This window comes from Coregonus clupeaformis, chromosome 11, assembly GCF_020615455.1.
Source record: "Coregonus clupeaformis isolate EN_2021a chromosome 11, ASM2061545v1, whole genome shotgun sequence".
NCBI lineage: Eukaryota > Metazoa > Chordata > Actinopteri > Salmoniformes > Salmonidae > Coregonus > Coregonus clupeaformis.
Genome location: NC_059202.1, coordinates 43,807,734 through 43,826,212, shown reverse-complemented (window position 1 = coordinate 43,826,212; position 18,479 = coordinate 43,807,734). Strand labels below are relative to the sequence as shown.

Below are 18,479 nucleotides of genomic sequence, written 5' to 3'. Positions count from 1 at the left end.
AATTATTAGTTTTGAGTCAAATATTATCTGTTTGGGCTTCTTGTGATCAATTTGCAGTCTACAAATTATTTGTAATTACGTTCTGTCCCCCTGACCATCCACTCAAGAGAAAATCGTCCCACGGCTGAATCTATACTGAACAAAAATATAAACGCAACATGTAAAGTATTGGTTTCATGAGCTGAAATAAAATATCCCAGAAATTGGCCATACGCACAAAAGCTTATTTCTCTCAAATGTAGGACACACATTTGTTTACATCCCTGTTACTGAGCATTTCTCCTTTGCCAAGATAATGTGGCATATCAAGAAGCTGATTAAATAAACAGCATGATCATTACACAGGTGCACCTTGTGCTGGGGACAATAAAAGGTCACTCAACACAATGCCACAGATGTTTCAAGTTTTGAGGGAGTGTGCAATTGGCATGCTTACTGCAGGAATGTCCACCAGAGCTGTTGCCAGAGAATTGAAGATTAATTTCTCTACCATAAGCCGCCTCAACGTAGTTTTAAAGTATTTGGCAGTACGTCCAACCGGCCTCACAGCCGCAGACCACGTGTCACCACGCAGCCCAGGACCTCCACATCCGGCTTCTTCACCTGCGGGATCGTCTGAGACCAGCCACCCGGACAGCTGATGAAATTGTGGGTTTGCACAACCGAGGAATTTCTGCACAAACTGTCAGAAACTGTCGCAGGGAAGCTCATTTGCGTGCTCATCGTCCTCACCAGGGTCTTGACCTGACTGCAGTTCGGCATCGTAACCGACTTCAGTGGGCAAATACTCACCTTCAATGACCACTGCCATGCTGGAAAAGTGTGCTCTTCACGGATGAATCCCGGTTTCAACTGTACCGGGAAGATGGCCGACAGCATGTATGGCATTGTGTGGTCGATCAGTTTGCTGATGTTGACATTGTGAACAGAGTGCCCCGCGTGGTGGGGATATGGTAGGGGGAGGCATAAACTACGGACAACGAACACAATTGCATTTTATCGATGGCAATTTGAATGCACAGAGATACCGTGACGAGATCCTGAGGCCCATTGTCGTGCCATTCATCCGCCGCCATCACCTCCATGTTTCAGCATGATAATGCACGGCCCCATGTCGCAAGGATCTGTACACAATTCCTGGAAGCTGAAAATGTCCCAGTTCTTCCATGGCCTACATACTCACGAGACATTTCCCATTGAGCCATTGGATCGACGTGTACGACAGCATGTTCCATTTCCCGCCAATATCGAGCAACTTCGCACAGCCATTGAAGAGGAGTGGACAACATTCCACAGCCTTATCAACTCTATGCCAAGGAGATGTCGCACTGCATGATGCAAATGGTGGTCACACCAGATACTGACTGGTTTTCTGACCCACGCCCCTACTTTTTTTTTTTAAAGGTATCTGTGACCAACAGATGCATATCTGTATTCTACGTCATGTGAAATCCATAGATTAGGGCCTAATGAATGTATTTAAATTGACTGATTTCCTTTATATGAACTGTAACTCAGTAAAATCTTTGAAATTGTTGTGTTTTATAAAAAAAACGCTCCAAAACAAGTGTGTTTCGAGCATGTATCTTTGCATAAGATGTGTTTTTTGTTTATTTAGCTTTAGGCTTTTCTTTGGTACAGAACACTTACATTTGTTCCATGGCTCTGATTTTTAAATAGATTTTAAAAGATTAGAATTTACCTTTCGCTAAGCCCCGCCCCAGAGTTCGACACCTTGGACAAGCTCATGTTTCAAACCCTTGGAGGGCCATGGCAAAAACAGGGTTTTCATTAAAAAAGTAATACAAAATTGAACAGTGCACCAGGGGTACTTGCAACCATGATGCATGAAATGAAGAGCCTGTTAGTGTTCTTTTTTTAAAAATCCGAAATTATACTGTTGTTGCATTGTTTGTTAGCTAGGTAGCTTGGTTCACTAGTTCTCATTGAAAACATTGATAATGCTAGCTATCTAGCCATAGTTAATGTAACTTGCTTTCTTCAAATGTATGTTAGCTAGCTAAGTTGGCTATGTTAGGAATATAACTATCATCTGCTGTCAAAATCAGCAAACGATTTGAGATAACTTGTTAGCTCCAAAAGTGGTTAGTAGCTTTGACTGCATCCACAGTGCATTCACAACCATCCAGTGGTTAGCCACACTACAAACTAAATTTGACCAGGATCCCGTGAAGCAATTGTAATGACAGTTCGACACAACATACCCGAGAGTCTCCTGATCAGCAAGGGGGCAGTCTGTTTAATTTCATTGTGTATTAAAAACACAATTTGAGATCATTGTGGGGTTTTCCTCAGTGGTTTGAAAGGGGAATTGGGCTTCCCGGGAAAATGTTGACAGAGGTTGCAACAGTACCAAAGGGGGGTGGGGCTTACTGAAGGGTCAATTGGTGCTTTGTTGTTTGACCTCCAAAATGCCTAGATGTTTTTAATGAAGTGAATAATTGCTATGGATATGAATAATTGGTTTATTTGTATAGTGTATGTGTGTACACTGCTCAAGCCTTGAGCAAATGTACTGTATACACTGAGTGTACAAAACATTAGGAACATCTTCCTAATGCACCCCCTTTTGCCTTCAGAACAGCCTCAATACGTTGGGGCATGGAATCTACAAGGTGTCGAAAGCATTCCACAGGGATGCTGGCCCATGTTGACTCCATTGCTTTCCACAGTTGTCAAATTGGCTGGATGTCCTTTGGATGGTGGAACATTCTTGAAACTGTTGAGCGTGAAAACCCCAGCAGCATTGCAGTTCTTGACACTCAAACCGGTGCGCCTGGCACCTACTACCATACCACATTCAAAGGCACTTAAATATTTTCACCCTCTGAATGGCACACTTACACAATCCATGTCTCAATTGTCTCAAGTCTTAAAAATCCTTCTTTAACCTGTCTCCTCCCCTTCATGTACACTGATTTTGAAGTGTATTTAACAAGTGACATCAATAAGGGATCATAGCTTTCACCTGGATTCACCTAGTCAGTCTATGTCATGAGCAAGTATCCTTAATGTTTTGTACACTCAGTGTATGTATGCTGCAGAGGGACAAAGTATCAATATAATATTGTGGAAAATAATATTGCAATATGTAACTTTCTTTTTTCTTCCCATCACTAATAATTTACCATCAATTGGTGTGAAAGTACCAGGTTTTGCCCACAAAATGCCGCTGTTCCTACTACTGCCACACCCTTTATCCATTTAGCTGGTTACCTGTGTTTATTAAATGGATCTTAACATTTTCTTTGCAACTTTGGGTAGAAAACCAATAGCTTTTGCTCATGATGAAAATAAATGTTGTGTTCATCCTCACAATTCAAGGGGAACCTAGTCCGTTTCACAACTGAATGCATTCAACCGAAACGTGTCTTCCACATTTAACCCAACTCCTGCGAATCAGAGAGGTGTGCGGGGGGCTGCCTTAATCGACATCAACATTATCAGCACCCAGGGAGTAGTTGTTGTTGTTGTTGGGGGTTAACTGCCTTGCTCAAGGCCAGAACAGCAGATTTTTATCACCATGCGAACTCCGGGATTCGAACCAGAGACCCTTCTGTTACTGGCCCGAAGCTCTTAATCGCTAGGCTACCTGCTGCCCCTATAGCCAGTCCTCCATGAAAGCAATTCAGTTTATCCTTCTCTTAGGCTGAATCTGTGTCCAGGAAATAGCCCCTCTGTGTGTGTGTGTGTGTGTGTGTGGTTTATTCCCTTCAAAAAATATCTGGATTAAATAGACCATTCCTGGTGAACAAGCAAACCAGTAGGCTACAGCAGTTCTAACGGCTTCAATGTCATGGTCTCTAATGGTATTCAATGGTAAAAGTCCCAAACACACACTGAATAGTGTTTTGAAATGGTATTGGGTTGGGTTTAATGGTAAATGTCAGTAATCACACTACATAGTTTTCTTCATGCATTGGTTTATAATTGTATTATTTGATTAGGGTTGTCACAACATTTTAGTCACTAGACCATTTCTACAAAATGTTGGGCTTGTAGGAAAAGTCTTCATATGAGAATTGGACCATAGGGATAGCATTCTCAGAAAGCTGCCGTTTGTTGGACTATTCAAGGAGAGTTTGGTTGAAGCATTAGGTTGCAAAGAGAAGGACACACGGAATTGCTTTCATGGAGGACTGGCTTGACTTGTGAGGATGACCACACCATTTATTTTCATCATGAGTAAAAGCTATTGGTTTTCTACCCAAGGTTGCAAAGAAAATGTTGTGATCCATTTAAAGCTGCAATATGTAACTTTTTGGGCGACCCGACCAAATTCACATAGCAATGTGAGTTATAGATCTGTCTTTGTCATTGAAAGCAAGTCTAAGAAGTGGTAGATCTGTTATGTGTGCTATTTCTATCTTTTACTTTCGGGTTTTATACACCAGCTTCAAACAGCTGAAAATACAATATTTTTGGTTATGGAAAATATGTTTCACAGCGGTTTAGATGGTACAATGATTCTCTACAGTATACTTGCTTGTTTTGTCACATAAACTGAAATTAGGTTAACTATTAGAATTTTAGCAACCAGGAAATGGCGACGCGATTTCTGCATAGTGCATCTTTTAATAAACATGAGCAGCAAAATTGATAAAAGGCTGTGGCAGTAGCTGGAGTGAGTAGCTGGAGTGGCATCTATTGGACAAAACCTGGTACTTTCACACTCATTTATGGTAAATAATGCAAGCAACTTCAACTTCCCAGGGAATACATTACATGGGATGAAGAAGCTGTACTCCAAGCTGCAGCTCCATACTACTTGTCAGATATAGAACTGATACGGTATGCTGGTTGTTGGGGTGGGATTGGTGTGGAGTGTAGGGGGTCTGTGGTTAGCTTTTGACCATTTTATTGGATTCTTCATGTCTTACTCAATAGTAGGAATACGTTTGGTTCAAATGGATGTTGGTACTCGATTTTATTTAATATTATGTGAATAAAAATTGATGTAAAATGGCCAATTTGTGTGCAATCAATTAGCTTAATTTCTCAGAGATCAAATAAAATGTCCCCAAAATTATGTTGCAGGACTGCTAATCTTATCTGTTTCTAAGTACAGAAATGATTTCAGAACAATTTGAGATGGTGGGTGTCATGGCTTGCTGAAATGACATGGAATGACTCACTATTTCTCCCCTCACATATACTTCCTTTTCCTCCCTGGCGGTTGGTAGATATCTTCAGCACCCATTAATGCTTTGCCTTATTGCTTTAATATGTGTCAAGGGCATAGCAAGTATGTGACTGACATCGCTGGCTTCTGGTAGCTTATCCTGCCAATGATGGGTGTAGGTGTTCTCTGGTTTGATGTGCATATACTGTATTTGGTCTCTACAGATTTCATCATGGCCTGTGTGGTAATTGCATTACCTACATTCCCCGGTCATTAAGGGTAACGTAGGAAACCGTCCATTGGGCAGACAGACGGGAGGTCATGTCAAGCAGGAAGTTTTCTCTGATAAAGTTAACTGTGGAATCTGGTAAATGCTATCATTAAGAGGACTGTGACTGAATCAGACCATGATCTTCAATGGGTTGTTCTGTATTCATTTCATGATTAATCTAAGTTAGAATATTATTAATTAGATTTCATTTCTGACTGGAATGCTATTTTGTCAAGTTAGGTTATGTCCTTTTCTGATTGGAGGAAAGGAACACAACTGACCTGAATAATAGGCGGCAGGTAGTTTAGTGGTTAAGAGCGTTGTGCCAGTAACCGAAAGGTCGCTGGTTCTAATCCCCGAGCTGACTAGGTGAAAAATCTGTCTTTGCCCTTGAGCAAGGCACTTAACCCTAATTGCTCCTGTAAGTCGCTCTGGATAAGAGCATCTGCTAAATGACTAAAATGTAAATGTATTTAATAAATGGCCTTAGGCCTTCTCTGTTTGTGTTCCTTGTCCTTCTCTTTGACAAACAGTTCAGTCTGTCCTGCATCAGGTCCATATTTCTCTGACATTCCTCCAGTGGATGTTTCCTGCCTCAGAGGAAACTGAGCATGCTGGAGTTAATCAGCATCATATTTAAACCTGCATGTCACCAGCCAACCACTTTGAATTCCCTTTCACCACACCACTACTCTGACACGCCTAAACACTTAACGCTTAGTGTGAAACCATTGGATCTTCCCTCAGAAACGCAATGTGCTATGCTCTAGACTGTTTTATGATATTCTCATTGCCTGTACTGTATTCTACAAAGATCACAGGCTGTAGTGGTCTGATGAGAAGTCTTTCTGAATCTCTTTGATTGGTGCTCTGAGCCAGTGAGCCACGTTTTTAAAATGTGTTTTTCGAAGGTATTCCTGGCACACAGTCTGTCTGGCTAGGCACTTGTCGGCTCTCCTTTGATTCCTGTCTCACTGAGAAGGCACAACTTTCTCTGCCTCATACTGTGCCTGCTGGACAGACAGCACTGTTCTGTTCTTGATAGTAACGCTATGTGGTACTCAGCTGGTCTGAACTGGTAAGAAGCTTACTTATACAGCAGACTCATTTTGTAGCAGAAATATACTGTATGCAAAAAAACTCAAACCTTTTGGTGTAAATAATGTAGCTTTGTCAATGACCTTGAATCAAATGTCCAATTAAACAAACCATTTTTGGGGAGGGAATGTCTTACAGTAAAGATTTTTTGATAATTAAGTTTGACTTTCGGTAGTCCTGGCTGCTGTTACAGAAATGAAACCCTTCCTTTTGTAACTGATACCCATGTCTTGTCTGTGCATTGTACTCCTTGGTTACCTGGACGTGTATACTATATCCCCTACCTCAGGCAATGTCCAGGTAACCTACACTGACTATACAAAATATTAAGAACACCTGTTCTTTCCATGACATGGACTATCAGGTGAAGCTATTATCCTTTTTATTGATGTCACTTGTTAAATCCACTTCAATCAGTGTAGATGAAGGGGAGGAGACCGGTTAAAGAAGGCGTTTTAAGCCTTGAGACACTGATTGTGTATGTGTGCCATTCAGAAGGTGAATGGGCAAGACAAAACATTTAAGCGTCTTTTGAACGGTGTATGGTAGCAGGTGCCAGGCGCACAGGTTTGTGTCAAGAACTGCAATGCTGCTGGGGTTTTCACGCTCAACAGTTTCCCGTGTGTATCAAGAATGGTCCACCACGCAATGGTCTACCATGCTTACTCAATAGACCTGTTGTCAAAGAGTTCCAGTCAAGGCTTTGTGAAATGCTAAGAAATTGTGACCTGTGTCTTTGCAAGGAAAGTTGTCCTAGACTTGGCAGCACATACAGTGGGGGAAAAAAGTATTTAGTCAGCCACCAATTGTGCAAGTTCTCCCACTTAAAAAGATGAGAGAGGCCTGTAATTTTCATCATGGGTACACATCAACTATGACAGACAAATTGAGAGAGAAAAAATCCAGAAAATCACATTGTAGGATTTTTAATGAATTTATTTGCAAATTATGGTGGAAAATAAGTATTTGGTCACCTACAAACAAGCAAGATTTCTGGCTCTCACAGACCTGTAACTTCTTCTTTAAGAGGCTCCTCTGTCCTCCACTCGTTACCTGTATTAATGGCACCTGTTTGAACTTGTTATCAGTATAAAAGACACCTGTCCACAACCTCAAACAGTCACACTCCAAACTCCACTATGGCCAAGACCAAAGAGCTGTCAAAGGACACCAGAAACAAAATTGTAGACCTGCACCAGGCTGGGAAGACTGAATCTGCAATAGGTAAGCAGTTTGGTTTGAAGAAATCAACTGTGGGAGCAATTATTAGGAAATGGAAGACATACAAGACCACTGAAAATCTCCCTCGATCTGGGGCTCCACGCAAGATCTCACCCCGTGTGGTCAAAATGATCACAAGAACGGTGAGCAAAAATCCCAGAACCACACGGGGGGACCTAGTGAATGACCTGCAGAGAGCTGGGACCCAAGTGACAAAGCCTACCATCAGTAACACAATAAGCCACCAGGGACTCAAATCCTGCAGTGCCAGACGTGTCCCCCTGCTTAAGCCAGTACATGTCCAGGCCCGTCTGAAGTTTGCTAGAGTGCATTTGGATGATCCAGAAGAGGATTGGGAGAATGTCATATGGTCAGATGAAACCAAAATATAACTTTTTGGTAAAAACTCAACTCGTCGTGTTTGGAGGACAAAGAATGCTGAGTTGCATCCAAAGAACACCATACCTACTGTGAAGCATGGGGGTGGAAACATCATGCTTTGGGGCTGTTTTTCTGCAAAGGGACCAGGACGACTGATCCGTGTAAAGGAAAGAATGAATGGGGCCATGTATCGTGAGATTTTGAGTGAAAACCTCCTTCCATCAGCAAGGGCATTGAAGATGAAACGTGGCTGGGTCTTTCAGCATGACAATGATCCCAAACACACCGCCCGGGCAATGAAGGAGTGGCTTCGTAAGAAGGATTTCAAGGTCCTGGAGTGGCCTAGCCAGTCTCCAGATCTCAACCCAATAGAAAATCTTTGGAGGGAGTTGAAAGTCTGTGTTGCCCAGCGACAGCCCCAAAACATCACTGCTCTAGAGGAGATCTGCATGGAGGAATGGGCCAAAATACCAGCAACAGTGTGTGAAAACCTTGTGAAGACTTACAGAAAACGTTTGACCTGTGTCATTGCCAACAAAGGGTATTTAACAAAGTATTGAGAAACTTTTGTTATTGACCAAATACTTATTTTCCACCATAATTTGCAAATAAATTCATTAAAAATCATACAATGTGATTTTCTGGAGGAAAAAAATTCTCATTTTGTCTGTCATAGTTGACGTGTACCTATGATGAAAATTACAGGCCTCTCTCAACTATATGAATGACAGAGGAAGGCAGCTATATTTCCCCCGAGTGCATGTCTAATTAGAAATACAGGGAGTTCAGTGGAGATATAAAAATGTCTTCTTCCAGTGTTTCCTAGACGCAATTTTAAACTGTTTCTTCAAATAGAGGCAGATTGTGAGTGCGATATCATGCTAGGCACTTTCTGTGCGAAATCCCACAATGCACAGTGGTACAACAGGTTTTATATTTATATATATATACACACAGTGCATTCGGAAAGTATTCAGACCCCTTGACTTACTCCACATTTTGTTACGTTGCAGCCTTATTCTAAAATTGATTAAATAAATAAAAATCCTCATCAATCTACACACAATAACCCATAATGACACAGGCTGTTAGAAATGTTAGCAAATGTATACAAAATATAAACACATACCTTTGAGCTCAGGCACATCCTGTTTCTATTGATCATCCTTGATATGTTTCTACAACTTGATTGGAGTCCACCTATGGTAAATGCAATTGATTGGACATGATTTGGAAAGGCACACACCTGTCTATATAAGGTCCCACAGTTGACAGTGCATGTCAGAGCAAAAACCAAGCCATGCGGTTGAAGGAATTGTCTGTAGAGCTCCGAGACAGGATTTTGTCGAGGCACAGATCTGGGGAAGTGTACCAAAACATTTCTGCAGCATTGAAGGTCCCCAAGAACACAGTGGCCTCCATCAATCTTAAATGGAAGAAGTTTGGAACCACCAAGACTCTTCCTAGAGCTGGCCGTCCGGCCAAACTGAGCAATTGAGGGAGAAGGGCCTTGGTCAGGGAGGTGACCAAGAACCCGATGGTCACTCTGACAGAACATCAGAATTCCTCTGTGGAGATGTGAGAACCTTCCAGAAGGACAACCATCTCTGCAGCACTCCACCAATCAGGCTTTTATGGTGGAGTGGCCAGACGGAAGCCACTCCTCAGTAAAAGGCACATGACAGCCCGCTTGGAGTTTGCCAAAAGGCACCTAAAGGACTCAGACCATGAGAAACAAGATTCTCTGGTCTGATGAAATCAAGATTGAACGCTTTGGCCTGGCACCATCCCTACGGTGAAGCGTGGTGGCAGCATCATGCTGTGGGGATGTTTTCAGCGGCAGGGACTGGGAGACTAGTCAGGATCGAGGGAAAGATGAACAGAGCAAAGTACAGAGATCCTTGATAAAAACCTGCTCCAGGAGGAAACAATTCAAACCATTTTAGAATAAGGCTGTAAAGTAACAAAATGTGGATAAGTCAAGGGGTCTGAATACTTTCCAAATGCACTGTAGATTAGGCTGTGAACACTCGTACCACACTGAATCCCTGGAAGTGTGTGTGAGTTACTGTGTCTTTACCCCCCCCTAGCAAGCTGAAGTTGAAATGTGAGATTTTTTTTATTTCTCTCTTGACTGAATTACACCCTCCCATGAGTGGTCAGCCAGAAAAGTGTATTGGAGCAGAGAGCAGCTGTCTTTCAATGCTAGAGACTCAGTGTTCGATTTAGATGTTGTTGCTATCTGCCAAAAGTGATTACGTATGAGAGATGACACCCTCTCTTGTTCACTAAAAGCAGTGGGGAGAGGGGAGCTACTGTGGACTAGCAGGCCTCAGTCGCTGCAGCCAGACTTCTCAGTTGTTCAGGTTGCACACTCCTGCAGTCTGCACGTAGCCATTCAACTATTGAAGGAGCTCCCGTTTCAGGCCTCATGGAAAATGCATTCTCTCTCCTCTTCTCAGGAGAAGAGATGCCACTACTGTAGTGCTTTGATATTGGGATTTTGTCAAGTTCCTTTGACACATCCAGGTTTACATTCCAATTGACATGAAGGGTAGAGAAGTCATTGTTGAGAGAATGTATTATACAGTGAGGGGAAAAAAGTATTTGATCCCCTGCTGATTTTGTACGTTTGCCCACTGACAAAGAAATGATCAGTCTGTAATTTTAATGGTAGGTTTATTTGAACAGTGAGAGACAGAATAACAACAACAAAATCCAGAAAAACGCATGTCAAAAATGTTATAAATTGATTTGCATTTTAATGAGGGAAATAAGTATTTGACCCCCTCTCAATCAGAAAGATTTCTGGCTCCCAGGTGTCTTTTTATACAGGTAACGAGCTGAGATTAGGAACACACTCTTAAAGGGAGTGCTCCTAATCACAGATAGTTACCTGTATAAAAGACACCTGTCCACAGAAGCAATCAATCAATCAGATTCCAAACTCTCCACCATGGCCAAACCAAAGAGCTCTCCAAGGATGTCAGGGACAAGATTGTAGACCTACACAAAGCTGGAATGGGCTACAAGACCATCGCCAAGCAGCTTGGTGAGAAGGTGACAACAGTTGGTGCGATTATTCGCAAATGGAAGAAACACAAAAGACCTGTCAATCTCCCTTGCCCTGGGGCTCCATGCAAGATCTCACCTCGTGGAGTTGCAATGATCATCAGAACGGTGAGGAATCAGCCCAGAACTACACGGGAGGATCTTGTAAATGATCTCAAGGTAGCTGGGACCATAGTCACCAAGAAAACAATTGGTAACACACTACGCCGTGAAGGACTGAAATCCTGCAGTGCCCGCAAGGTCCCCCTGCTCCCTGCTCAAGAAAGCACATATACAGTCCCGTCTGAAGTTTGCCAATGAACATCTGAATGATTCAGAGGAGAACTGGGTGAAGTGTTGTGGTCAGATGAGACCAAAATCGAGTTCTTTGGCATCAACTCAACCCGCTGTGTTTGGAGGAGGAGGAGGAATGCTGCCTATGACCACAAGAACACCATCCCCACTGTCAAACATGGAGGTGGAAACATTATGCTTTGGGGGTGTTTTTCTGCTAAGGGGACAGGACAACTTCACCGCATCAAAGGGACAATGGACGGGGCCATGTACCGTCAAATCTTGGGTGAGAACCTCCTTCCCTCAGCCAGGGCATTGAAAATGGGTCGTGGATGGGTATTCCAGCATGACAATGACCCAAAACACACGGCCAAGGCAACAAAGGAGTGGCTCAAGAAGAAGTACATTAAGGTCCTGCAGTGGCCTAGCCAGTCTCCAGACCTTAATCCCATAGAAAATCTGTGGAGGGAGCTGAAGGTTCGATTTGCCAAACGTTAGGCTCGAAACCTTAATGACTTGGAGAAGATCTGCAAAGAGGAGTGGGACAAAATCCCTCCTGAGATGTGTGCAAACCTGGTGGCCAACTACAAGAAACGTCTGACCTCTGTGATTGCCAACAAGGGTTTTGCCACCAAGTACTAAGTCATGTTTTGCAGAGGGGTCAAATACTTATTTCCCACATTAAAATGCAAATCAATTTATAACATTTTTGACATGTGTTTTTCTGGATTTCTTTGTTGTTATTCTGTCTCTCACTGTTCAAATAAACCTACCATTTAAAATTATAGACTGATCATGTCTTTGTCAGTGGGCAAACGTACAAAATCAGCAGGGGATCAAACATTTATTTTCCCTCACTGTACAAGGTCATTGAATAATATATTTAATTTCCTTATATACACTCTGACCACATGCTTCTACAATATGCTGCTTGAAATTGTTGGTCCTTACTTGAGCTATGGAGACTACTGAATGATGGCTAGTTGATTGACTGTCTAGTCAGACTATTATTTAGACAGGTAATGGGAGAGGATGCAGACAGACAGGCAGTTAAGTGTAGGGTACATGGGTGTTGTAATGAAGAAAGATCCCTGGGCTTTTTTAATGGTTTCAGAGCTGTCATCATGAGCTGATGAATATCTCCAGCTATGCAAATTAGGGATATTTTAGAGAGGTTTGATGCAAAAGCATCTTCATGCTTGAAACAGGCCGTACTATTTAAACTTTTCCTGTTTCCCTGTGACTGCTCAGTGGAAATGTTGGTTCACTATCTTACAGTGCATTCGGAAAGTATTCAGAACCCTTTCTCCACATTTTGTTACTTTACAGCCTTATTCTAAAATGGATTTAATCGTTTTTTCCCTCATCAATCTACACACAATGCCCCATAATGACAAAGCAAAAACAGGCTTTTAGATTTTTTTTGCAAATGTATACAAAATAAAATAAATGAAATCACATTTACATAAGTATTCAGACCCTTTTACTCAGTACTTTGTTGAAGCACCTTTTGGCAGAGATTACAGCCTTGAGTCTTCTTTGGTATGACGCTACAAGCTTGGCACACCTGTATTTGGGGAGTTTCTCCCGTTCTTCTCTGCATATCCTCTCAAGCTCTGTCATGTTAGATGGGGAGCCACTCAGCAAGGATATCTCTGTACTTTGCTCCGTTCATCTTTCCCTCAATCCTGACTAGTCTCCCAGTCCCTGCCGCTGAAAAACATCTCCACATCATGATGCTGCCACCATGCTTCACCGTAGGGATGGTGCCAGGTTTCTTCCAGACGTGACGCTTGGCATCTAGGCCAAAGAGTTCAATCTTGGTTTCATCAGACCAGAGAATATCGTTTCTCATGGTCAGTCCTTTAGGTGCCTTTTGGCAAACTCCAAGCGGGCTGTCATGTGCCTTTTACTGAGGAGTGGCTTCCATCTGGCCACTCTACCATAAAGGCCTGATTTGGTGGAGTGCTGCAGAGATGGTTGTCCTTCTGGAAGGTTCTCCCATCTCCACAGAGGAACTCTGGAGCGCTGTCAGAGTGACCATCAGGTTCTTGGTCACCTCCCTGACCAAGGCCCTTCTCCCCCAATTGCTCAGTTTGGCCAGGCGGCCAGCTCTAGGAAGGGTCTTGCTGGTTCCAAACTTCTTCCATTTAAGAATGATGGAGGCCACTGTGTTCTTGGGGACCTTCAATGCTGCAGAAATGTTTTGGTGCCCTTTTCCCAGATCTGTGCCTCGACTCAATCCTGTCTCGGAGCTCTACGGACAATTCCTTCGAACCTCATGGCTTGGTTTTTGCTCTGACGTTCACTGTCAACTGTGTGTCTTTCCAAATCATTTCCAATCAATTGAATTTACCACAGGTGGACTCCAAGTTGTAGAAACATCTCAAGGATGATCATTGGAAACAGGATGCACCGGAGCTCAATTTCGATTCTCATAGCAAAGGGTCTGAATACTTATGTAAATAAGGTATTAGTTTTTTTTTATTTAATAAATGTTTAAAACATTTATATAAACCTGTTTTCGCTTTGTCATTATGGGGTGTTGTGTGTAGATAGATGATGCATTTTTATTTATTTAATCCATTTTAGAATAAGGCTGTAATGTAACAAAATGTGGAAAAAGGAAGAGGTCTTTCCCGAATGCACTGTATATCAATGAGTGCATGTAGTCTATTTTGAGAACATGCTACAGAGTTTCCGTATATTTAGAATGTGACCTTGTTGTTTTCATTTTAAACATTTGCAGTAACATAATCATGCTCCAGGGTGCTAATTCATCTTTTGTGGACTTTTTAAGAAAGTAATTTGTTGTCATGTCTGTAATAGTTTTAATGTTTATTAAGTGCTGTTAATATAACATTATTACTTGGGAGACCATATCACATAGAAAATGTCTTGATTATTTTTGCCTATAGTACCACAGTCTGAGTGCAGAGTGATACTGTAATAAAATCCAATGCCATTTTCTTTTCCAGAACCCGCTGAGATGGCAGTCAGATCATATTCTAACTAAGCCTGTGAGTGGCTGGAGACGGAGAAAGGGAGTAACGGACAGATCGAGTCTCCAAAACAGAATATGGGTGAAACAGAGGATGAGAGGAGCGCCCAGGCGGGGCAGCTCTTTGAGAACTTTGTCCAGGCGTCCACGTGTAAGGGCACTCTGCAGGCCTTTAGTATCCTATGCAGGCAGATGGATCTGGATCCGCTGGACTACAGGAACTTCTACAGCAACCTCAAAGCCACGGTCACCAATTGGAAGGCCAATGCCCTCTGGACCAAACTGGACAAGAGAGCCGGCCACAAGGAGTACAAGAAAGCCAAAGCCTGTGAGGGCACTAGGGTAAGAAGTCAGACAAGCTATCACAGTAATCAAATGCACAAGTCAGACTCACAACTTTGTGACAGAGGTTGGAAGTCGTTTTAGATTTGATACAAGAAATGCAGCATCTAGATATAAGGAACAAGCCTTAAATGAACAAACCCCGTATTTGCCATTGGGCAGACCTCCCACATTGGGATTGAATAGATGATAATCTCCATGTTAATATCCCATATCTGCATAAAGACTGATGATTCATAGCTTGTTGGTTTTGATTTATAACTTCCCTGGGTCGCATTTTATTTGGATACTCCCATATAGATGGGGGCGGCAGGTAGCTTAGTGGGTAAGAGCGTTGTGCCAGTAACCGAAAGGTCGCTGGTTCTAATCCCCGAGCCGACTAGGTGAAAAATCTGTCGATGTGCCCTTGAGCAAGGCACTTAACCCTAATTGCTCCTGTAAGTTGCTCTGGATAAGAGCGTCAGCTAAATGACTAAAAATGTTTTAAAAAATCTACAGATGGTCATACTATCAACAAAGTATCTGTTGATAAGAAAATGCTTGTTAACGTTACGCTTAGGGTTAGGTTTAGAATAAGGGTTAGTAGATAGTTGAAATGTTGTTGACAGTTACTGAACATCTACTGAACCAAGGGCGGATTACCAAACGGGCCCCCCAGATAGCCTATGAATACAGGGGTTGGGCGCCCTGGAGGTAGGTGCCCCAGGGCCCCAAATGTGGTAGTCCGGCCCTGTACTAAACATCTACACACCATCTACTTGGGAGTATCCAAATAAAGTGTTATCCTTCCCTGTGTCAGATGTAGGTAAGACTCTGGTCACCATCTGATGGAATTGGCTACTTTTATTAAAGGCACAGTGCAGTCAAAAATATAATCATATCACATGACTGGCAGTTTACATCATAGATATACATTCAAGTTAAACCGTGAGCAGAGCCTGTGTTCTATTTAATTATATGGTTTTACAGTATGTTAGAGTACTATCTGTACAGTAAGTTCATAACACGACTTCTCTTTCATGATAATGTGATGACGCATGTGAAACAGACTGTTTGTGTATCTCTTATCGTGTTTCACTGTCTTGAGATATGATATCCTGCACACCCAGCTGGTAGATGTTTGTGAGCAATGTGGAGAAACGAACAGCTACGCTGCACACGTCCATCGGATCATTTTAAACAAAGATAGCATGATAAACCTCCTCATTTTGTTGTGATAGATTTGGTGATTTTACACTGTCAAAGAATTGGAACAAAGAATGCAGGCTGTTTAAAAAAATCTGCCCATTTATGTCCACGTTTGCTAGCATGTTTAGCATAGGGACAATTCCAGAACAGAATGATGCTGAGACTTAGATTTTTCACTTTTTAAAATGAATGCTAAACCACAACTCTTGAGTTGACATGTTGTTCCCCATTCAGTTCCCCTTACGAGGCCTTGTTTTACCCTTTACTCTTTTATGCTGTATACCAGAGGTTGCAATACAATAGAACTTACAGTACCAGTCAAAAGTTTGGACACACCTACTCATTCAAGGGTTTTTCTTTATTTTACTATTTTCTACATTGTAGAATAATAGTGAAGACATCAAAACTATGAAATAACACATGGAATCATGTAGTAACCAAAAAAGTATTAAACAAATCTAAATATATTTGAGATTCTTCAAAGTAGCCACCCTTTGCCTTGATGACAGCTTTACACACTCTTGGTATTCTCTCAACCAGCTTCACCTGGAATGCTTTTCCAACAGTCTTGAAGGAGTTCCCACATATGATGAGTACTTGTTGGCTGCTTTTCCTTCATTCTGCGGTCCAACTCATCCCAAAACATCTCAATTGGGTTGAGGTCGGGTGATTGTGGAGGCCAGGTCATCTGATGCAGCACTCCATCACTCTCCTTGGTCAAATAGCCCTTACACAGCCTGAAGGTGTGTTTTGGGTCATTGTCCTGTTGAAAAACACATGATAGTCCCACTAAGCGCAAACCAGATGGGATGGCGTATCGCTGCAGAATGCTGTGAATTCTAAATAAACCACTGACGGTGTCACCAGCAAAGCACCCCCACACCATCACAACTCCTCCTCCATGCTTCACGTGGGAACCACACATGCAAAGATCATCCGTTCACCTACTCTGCGTCTCACAAAGACACGGCGGTTGGAACTCATCAGACCAAAGGACAGATTTCCACTGGTCTAATGTCCATTGCTCGTGTTTCTTGGCCCAAGCAAGTCTCTTCTTCTTATTGGTGTCCTTTAGTAGTGGTTTCTTTGCAGCAATTCGACCATGAAGGTCTGATTCACGCAGTCTCCACTGAACAGTTGATGTTGAGATGTCTGTTACTTGAACTCTGTGAAGCATTTATTTGGGCTGTAATCTGAGGTGCAGTTAACTCTAATGAACTTATCTTCTGCAGCAGAGGTAACTCTGGGTCTTCCTTTCCTCATCATAGCACTTGATGGTTTTTGCGACTGCACTTGAGAAACTTTCAAAGTTCTTGGAATGTTCCGGATTGACTGACCTTCATGTCTTAAAGTAATGATGGACTGTCGTTTCTCTTTGCATATTTGAGCTGTTCTTGCCATAATATGGACTTGGTCTTTTACCAAATAGGGCTATCTTCTGTATACCACCCCTACCTTGTCACAACACAACTGATTTGCTGAAACGCATTAAGAAGGAAAGAAATTCCACAAATTAACTTTTAACAAGGCACACCTGTTAATTGAAATGCATTCCAGATGACTACCTCATGAAGCTGCTTGAGAGAATGCCACGAGTGTGCAAAGCTGTCATCAAGGCAAAGGGTGGCTACTTTGAAGAATCTCAAATATAAAATATTTTCTGTTTTGTTTAACACTTTTTGGGTTACTACATGATTCCATATGTGTTATTTCATAGTTTTGATGTCTTCACTATTATTCTATAATGTCGAAAATAGTAAAAATTAAAGAAATAAAAACCCTTGAATGAGTATGTGTGTCCAAACCTTTGACTGGTACTGTATGTCGAAGAGGTGAACGCTTTCGATGTAGCTAATCACATTTTCTGTAATCACACTTCATTTAACCTTTGCAACAGTTTGTTTACCTTGGTTGTGTTTTAATTACAGTTTGTATTGTACACTGATGATGTCTCTCTCTTTCTTCCCCCCGCCCCCACACAGTCTTTGATCATTGGAGGAGGGCCCTGTGGCTTGCGCACAGCCATCGAGCTGGCTCTGCTGGGGGCCAAGGTGGTGGTGATTGAGAAGAGGGACACCTTCTCCAGAAACAACGTGCTCCACCTGTGGCCCTACACCATCCATGACCTCAGGGGCCTCGGGGCCAAAAAGTTCTATGGCAAATTCTGTGCCGGAGCCATAGACCACATCAGTAAGTTTCATTCTTATCTCAATGTGAAGTATGTTAAGTAATATTATTCTTCCTTGTTTTAGTTCAGATGCTAACAGTTTTTATCAGATGGTAATGTTGTTACATGATCTGTCCCTCCATGTTCTTCTTCTTTCAATATATATCCGGGTTGCTCTGCCGAGAAATCTGATGATTGTGTGTGTGTGTGTGAGAGAGTGTTATACATCTCCCTGCGACTTCCTTGCCTTAGATAACATGCAAAGTGGAGGAGCCCATAGATGCAAATGCTGTGTGTTTTTCAAACCACTGCTGCCACATAA

General features: G+C 42.2%; 1 protein-coding gene across 6 annotated transcripts in view; it reads left to right on the top strand.

Annotated features, from left to right (window-relative positions):
- LOC121576922 (protein-methionine sulfoxide oxidase mical2b) overlaps nucleotides 1–18,479 on the top strand; it is a 95,804-nt gene that overhangs the window by 13,035 nt on the left and 64,290 nt on the right. For all 6 annotated transcript variants that reach the window (XM_041890513.2, XM_041890515.2, XM_041890514.2 and 3 more), the window contains exons 2-3: nucleotides 14,438–14,802; nucleotides 17,973–18,180. In XM_041890513.2, coding sequence (XP_041746447.1) covers nucleotides 14,539–14,802; nucleotides 17,973–18,180 — 472 coding nt within the window. In that variant the 5' untranslated portion in view covers nucleotides 14,438–14,538. The remainder of the gene's footprint in view (nucleotides 1–14,437; nucleotides 14,803–17,972; nucleotides 18,181–18,479) is intronic.